The 7771-nt window shown below is 34.2% G+C and overlaps 1 protein-coding gene across 1 annotated transcript; it reads left to right on the top strand.

Annotated features, from left to right (window-relative positions):
* The first annotated feature begins 1432 nt into the window (after positions 1 to 1432).
* Positions 1433 to 6443, top strand: LOC110032112 (40S ribosomal protein S2-3-like). The gene is made up of 2 exons (XM_020735631.1): positions 1433 to 2113; positions 6091 to 6443. Exons 1-2 carry the CDS (start codon positions 1448 to 1450, stop codon positions 6244 to 6246), a joined length of 822 nt encoding a protein of 273 aa, XP_020591290.1. The 5' UTR covers positions 1433 to 1447; the 3' UTR covers positions 6247 to 6443.
* Positions 6444 to 7771: the final 1328 nt, after the last annotated feature.

Here is a 7771-nt window from a genome sequence, read left to right as displayed (position 1 = left end):
GGCTTTACAACCTTTTCTTCTAAACAACATTCATTACATGCAGACTATGACTATTATCAATGAAACATCATTGTAATTTTATAATAATTGTTTTTGTAACTATATTTTTCCAAATTTAGAAGAAGAGTGAATCTGTGTACTCATCATTTATAGTGAATTATTTTAATTGGGTTAGAACCAGTGATTTTTCCCTTTCTAGAGTTTTCCACGTAAAAATCATTTCTCAATCTACTATTTTCTCGAACAACATTAAAATGCTAAGTTTATGACTAAACCACCACATACCTATCAACACACATCAAATATGAACAAAAATTTTAGCTTCGATTAAAGATTAAGCTCTCATTCAAATTTTTAGTTTGTTCAATTAATACAAACAATACAAGTATACATCAAATATGAAAATTCAAAAAAGTTAATCAAGCCAAATAAACATATATGTGAAAGCTCGGCTAAGCTCGAACTGAACATGAAAAAATCACGATTCGACCAAGCAAGTTTAATCCATTATATACATGGCTCATCTTGGCTCACTTACAACACTACATATGCTATTATCATGCATTTACCATACAAAATGGTTGAGTAATACAAAAAAGATAATAATTTCATATAAAATAAAAGATTGATAAATGGCGGTGGTCGTCGTGGAGGCTGCCGTGAGGATGAACATAAGTGGGTTCCTGTTACCAAGTTAGGTCGTCTTGTGAAGGAAGGAGAGATTGAAAGTCTGGAGCAGATCTACCTCCACTCGCTTTCTGTCAAAGAGCATCAAATGGATTGACTCTGGCCCCGAAACTTATGACTCACCACTATGACCTACGTGATTCATAGCTCGTTCAGCTCCCAACTCCAGCCTCCGCGGCTTATAGACGTCTTCACAACTCACGAATATGACCTATGTGACCAATTACAACCTACGTGATTCGTATGTTGTGCGGCTCCTGATTTTGACCCCTGCGACCTACAGACGTCATTGCAGCTCCATATAGCCTACTTGCCCGATTGCAAGAAAGTCAATCCATTATATACATGTCTCATCTTGGCTCATAATACTACCCATTCTATTATCATGCATTTTCTACCATACAAAAATAGTTAAATAATACCAAAACCATAATAATTTTATATAAAAAATAAAAGAATGATAAAAAACAAATACCCTGAAATTTTGAGCTCAGTATGGCAATGAAAAATCTCTTTTTTTTTTTTTTGATATTTAAAAGCTATGTCATTTTTAATTTCAAGTTCAGTTTAATAAGTTTCTCAAAATTTTAATTTATTAAATGAAACAATCAAAAGTGCCTAATTCAAAAAATGAAACCCGATTAAACTGGAAATAGGAAAAGGAGATCTAAGCCGTTGATCAGATTGCCTGCCCTTCATATATGACGCCCCCCCAATAAAAACCCTAGCTAACATTTCTCTATCGCTACTCCGAAACCCGATGGATCGCGGCGGTGATCGTGGCGGGTTGCGGGGGTGGGTGTCTGGTGGTCGTGGAGGTCGTGGTGATCGCGGCGGTGGCCGTCGAGGTGGCCGTCGTGGTGGCGGTCGCCGTGAGGATGAGCAGAAGTGGGTTCCCGTTACCAAGTTAGGCCGCCTTGTTAAGGAAGGAAAGATTGTAAGTCTGGAGCAGATCTACCTCCACTCGCTTCCCGTGAAAGAACATCAGATCGTGGAGACGATACTCGGCCCCCACCTAAAGGACGAGGTCATGAAGATTATGCCAGTCCAGAAGCAGACCCGAGCCGGGCAACGTACCCGCTTCAAGGCCTTTGTGGTCGTCGGAGATGGAAACGGTCATGTTGGCCTTGGTGTAAAGTGCTCCAAAGAAGTAGCCACAGCGATCCGCGGTGCCATTATTCTTGCGAAGCTTTCAGTGGTACCAGTGAGGAGGGGATACTGGGGGAACAAGATCGGGAAGCCGCATACTGTGCCGTGCAAGGTCACTGGGAAGTGCGGATCTGTCACGGTGCGTATGGTTCCTGCTCCTCGAGGTGCCGGTATTGTGGCCGCTAGAGTTCCGAAGAAGGTGCTCCAGTTTGCAGGCATCGAGGATGTCTTCACGTCTTCCCGAGGATCCACAAAGACTCTGGGCAATTTTGTCAAGGTGCGTTCTAATACCTACTAAAAGTGAGATTTTATGTGCTATATAAATGAATGGTTGATCTGCTTATTATTATTATTATTATTATTATTATTATTATTATTATTATTATTTTGATGCTGTTGCTAGATTGGAATTGTTTCACTTTTTTGAGAGCCAAGGTTTGAAGTCACATATGCTATAATCAATTGGTGTCATTTCATTTTTGGTTATAATTAAGACCCTTGTACTTGTAACATGAGGTTTAATTATTGTATAATGTTGTTAAAGTTGATTTTACTGCTTGCTTTGGAGCTTGAATGAGGTTAAGTTACAACAACTCTGCCCCCGTAGGTGGGCATTTAGTATAACTTTGTTGTAGGGCGCCCATAGTGAGACCTGTGATTTACCTTTATTTCAGGGTGGGTGCTAAATCCCTAAATGCCAAGGGCTATTTGGTTACGAATTTCACTATTGGCTCTTTGGTTGTGAGTAGGATTTAGTTTAAATAGAATTTACTCATTCCTGTAAATCCAGATTTATCAAATTTTGAAGTGGCTAAATCCCGAAAATTATTTGATATGTTATTGATTAATTCCCAAAAATCTTGAAAAACTGTTTGGTATTTATAGAAGAATTTAACAAGATTTATGAGAGTAAAGATAAAAAAAAGTATTAAATAAGTTAAAAAGCCATCTAAAAATGCATAAAAAGAACATTTACATTAAGTTATAATTAATTATACAACAACAGCGACACCAAGCCTATCCCACTAGCTGGGGTTGGCTAATTAATTATTAGTTATATAAATTAATAATTAATAAATTTTTATAACATTAATTAATTATTAACTAATGATATCAATTAAGAATTACTTAAAATTTTATTGAATATTTTATAACTTTTAAAATATTTATTCATAACTTAACTATTAAATAATTACATTTAAATTTATTTAATTATATTCAATTTAATAATAAATTAATTATTAATTAATTAAATTAATCAAGTATTTATTCACTTCCCTCTCTGGCCTCCTCTCCCGGTTTCACCCAGACTTCCCATCTCAGTTTAAACCCTCGCTCATCCGCACCTTCCCACCGCCCCCCCCTCTCCCTCTTCCGGTTTCGCTTAAAACCATCGCCTTCGTGAACGAGCCTTCACGATACAATCACCATTATAGCTATTTGCGAAGGCAATGACAAGATCGTGGCTTACATAGGCCAACGAAACTCTCATCTTTATAATCCTTCCGCTCCGCTCCTACCAAAAACTAATGCGGAAGGTGAACCTGTTTGCGCCATTCTTCCTCTTCGCTCGTCCCGAATTTATTAAATCCACCGATTCACGGGATTTACTAAATCCCGTATTTACGGTAAATCAGCTTCATTGTAGGACTTGCCAAATCTCAGGATATAAAGAGATGCCTTTTGCTGTTAGGCAGGATTTAGCCTAAATTTATCCTGCGAAAATCCTGCTAAAAATTGGCTACAAAACAACCCCTAAACCTGGTCGAAAACTGGATTTAATAAATTTGAGATTTAAGGTAAAACTTAGAAAAACTTATTCACTAAATCCTTTGAAATTCTAATTTTTGCTATCTGGCAAGATTTAAATTAAATCATGCATAACTTCGTTACGCGATAGTTCCTAAGGGTGATTAGTTTTTGCAGATGATGGTCAACTTGATACATAATCATGTGAAAGAATTATTATTTCTCGGAGAAACAATCATATTCCATATTAAAAAGCTGATGTTTCTTGTATACCTGTCGCCTTAGATGCTTTATTTGTCACAACCTCATGTAATTTTTCATCTTCGGTTCACATTCTTATTGTTCATATTCCTAGATTTCACCTAATCTTCATTTGGGTGTTTTTCTTATGTCATCAAGTTACTTGCATTTGTAGTATTTCTAAGAATACACTTGTCAAATTGCATTAGTCGGACTTCTTAAAAGGATCTTGTTCATCTTTTTATAATTACATTAACTTCACGATAGGTTATGATGCTCACAGTTCTTGAAACAGAATTTGATGCTAGCAAATGAAAACAGAAACAGGGAAAGAGAAGACGGATAGGAAAGTAGAATCAGTTTACTTTGAAAGAAAATGAATTGAATTGTGCTCAGAACTAGGGTGAGGGTGTATTCTTAGATATACTACATGAGAATTATGCAAACAACCCCCAATACTAAAAAGGTTTCAAATAGCCCACATGGATAACAAAGTATGGAATTTAAACAACTAATGCAACCATTGATTTAATTTGCATGCAAGAACTTGAAGTTCTAGGATATTAACTCTTGAAATTCATTAATGATGGAGATGGTATAACTTGTTTTGAATGTTAGGGTATTTATGGTTTATATGCTGCAAACTTAAATCATTTAATTGTATTTATTTCAAATAATCTATTTGGCAAAAAACTGAACCTGTAATAAGGTGGAAATTCAAAATTTATCGTCCCAATACTTTCTCAAAATTAAATTAATAATTAGTAAATAGGACCGGCGCCTATGTAGGCCGGCATGTGACAATTGTGTCTCTTTGAACATGCACAATGCTGTATGTTTGTTTAATATTTTAATAATATTGTTGCATATTATTGACGGTTTAGTATATTACACTGTTTAAAATTCTTTAGTTGGGATCAAGTTCTTTTTCATTCATGAGACAAGGTGTAAGCTTCACACTTAAAATATTGCTTAACTTAACATGGTTTTTCTAAACGTAAAAGTGTAAAGTTAGATGTAACATACTAAATTCTTGTCATATTAAAATATTAAAAAAGTAGCATATCTATATGATAACAAAGTAAGAAATAACAAATTGCACAAAGAAGTGACATACATCTTAACGTCAAATCACGAAGCAACATTATGCATGCCTCGCATATAGTGAGGTGAGGCGCACCTCTGTGTGAGGCGCATGCCTTGGGTACAATGAGGCGTAAGTCTTATAGTATTTTTTGGGGATAAAACATTGATGCGCCCATGGAGTCACGCCTCATTTACATAATTTTACTTAGGTATATTATGAGATTTTCTTGTTATATGTTTTTTAAGTATTAATTTTGAAGTATATTCTGATTGTGAAATTACTATTTATGTGAATTTGCCGTATTAGTGTTTGTTTCTTTTATTTATCAAGAATTGTTGTTTCTAGTCTCTCCATGGCCACCATGTTCACAGATTTCAGATTTCAGTATAATTTAACATTTCATAGTTTTGTATGGAGTTTGACTAGTACTGAATGCCGTTGCTTTTCTCGCTAGATTGTTAGTCTTTCCAATTTAAAGTTTTTATTCAACCAATTGTTAGCATTATCTTAATAAAATGCTATTTTTTATTTTATATCCGATTGCATTTTTTTTATTTTATCTAGTTAACACCCTAAACCTGGTTTTACTGAAAGCCACCATTCTTATTGAAGCTCCAGCATCTATTGCGTATGTGCACAATCGAAACCTACAACGGTTAAAAGCCCATGTTATTTTAGCTTTGTACAATAGTACGAAGTGCTCCAAATTTTATTTTGCTGACAGCCACCTTTATCTACATGAGATTCAAGACGTGCGATTTCACTTTTATTTATTTATGTTAAATAAATATTTTAAATCCCTTGTTCAATTTTTGGAATTAAGATTCAATCACATCTGAACACTCAAAACTAGCCCTTTAATAAAAGGATATTGAATAAATTTGATGTACTTAGCATTCTTTAAATCTACAACAGCCTTGAAAGACTATGATTACACAAGCAGCAAACCCTGTTAAAGCTATACTTTTTCTTGCAATATTGAAATATAGCGTGCTACATCAAATAGCTGATGAAATTTATAAGGAAGATTTACATACATATTTACATACATACCGCTCAATGAAGATTTACATACATACCGCTCAATTCTTATGTATTTACGTATCTTGCATCTGAACTTCAATTTTTACATATTTAGCGCTCAGTATTTATGTTTTTTTTATAAAAAATCTGTTCAGGCTACTTTCGATTGTCTTATGAAGACATATGGATTCTTGACGCCAGACTTGTGGATTGAGACTCGCTTTGCAAAATCACCTTTTCAGGAATATACGGACCTACTCTCGAAGCCAACAAAGGCCATCCTTGATGATGTTGAGAGGATTGACACCTAGTTTTCCGATTAAGTATCAACAGCTCCTAGTACTTTAGTTGTTTGATAAAGCTCCCCCCACCCTTCTGAAAGACCCTTTGCTCATTTTTTTGTTGATGTTCTTATTTAAACTGTTCTTGTTGCTTGCTCCAGACTGTTCCCTGTCATAACTTTTTGATTGAGCTATTTTTAAGAAAATGTTAGCATTTTTTTTTATTTCTTTAAATGATTATTATATGGGGCAATTAAATACATCACTCTCCAAACATTGCTATTTACAAACTAACTTCTCGATTTCTCTCTCAAAAAATCAAAATTCACGTAATTTTTCGTCAATTTTATCAATTTCTCAATGGTTTGTTTGTAGCATGTGTACATGTATTGATTCGGTAGTTCAAAAAATCATTTTGGGCGTTTATTTTGTAAATAATTATGTTTTTTGTGTTATGTGTATAATTATCCCTTCATGAATGGGCTTGTGTTGGAGTCCATTCCGTTGATTTTCTACAAGGGATTCTAGGCTACCATCAGGTGAAGTTTGGTCTGACTGAGCAACTGACTGAGCAAAATTGCGTGATTGGAGTGCGAGTCTCCGGGCGCTATACAAGTTTGTGAAAATCTGCTATTTGGTTTTGGGGTGTAAATAAGCCAAGCTTGGGTGAACCTAGGCTCCACTTGTGTTTGGCTAGTTAAAAATATTACCATTCATGTTTCGCTCATTTATATTTTGAGCGCAAAAAATTTGTTCGCTCATTTGCTTAGCTGTTTGTTAACAATGTAGAGGTGAGATTCAAATCTTATTATTTATATTAAAATATGTATTTAAATAGAACCTAATATAATTTAACTCCATTTTTTAATTAACAATTTTAATTGATTATAATTTTTTGTAGCATTACAGTTAATTAAATTATTTAAAAATAATATTCATCTATTTTATATACATTTTAATGTAGTTATTTCTGTGCTGAACAAGAGTCAACAAATAATTGTTTGTGTTCAGTTAGTTTATATATCGAGTGTAAAAATTTTTGTTTGTTTAACTCATTTGCTTAGCGAATAAATCTAACACGAGTTACTTAACGAGTCAAATACGAGTTGTTCGTGAAGAACAAGTCATTTTGACGGCTCTAATTTGGTTTGATATAAATAAATTTGTTGATTAGAATATTTGACTAATTGATGAATTGCTTATTACTTGTAGCTATAAATAACATGACACGAAAAGACAAACATATTAAAATTCACCACACCACCTTAAATTGGAATTTTAATTATGTTCAAAACTCAAAATGAGCTCAATTATTGTTTAAATATTAATCAGGTTATAAATGTTGATCAATGAGGTTGTTTTAGGGTCTGTTTGGGGCAGTTGCAGTTTATCCAGCTTCTAATGATAAGCAGCTTATTCTGATAATCTGCTGATGAACAGCTGATCCAGATTAGTTGATTGACTATTTGATTTGTGCGTTTGGAAAACAGTTGAATGACTATTCTGCCCCTATTGTGGATAAACTGTTTAGCTATTTGGTTTGTGAGTTTTGTAA

This window comes from Phalaenopsis equestris, unplaced genomic scaffold (genome assembly GCF_001263595.1).
Source record: "Phalaenopsis equestris unplaced genomic scaffold, ASM126359v1 Scaffold000878, whole genome shotgun sequence".
Classification (NCBI taxonomy): Eukaryota; Viridiplantae; Streptophyta; class Magnoliopsida; order Asparagales; family Orchidaceae; genus Phalaenopsis; species Phalaenopsis equestris.
Note: the sequence above shows the minus strand (reverse complement) of the source record. Positions and strands in the feature narration are given on the sequence as shown.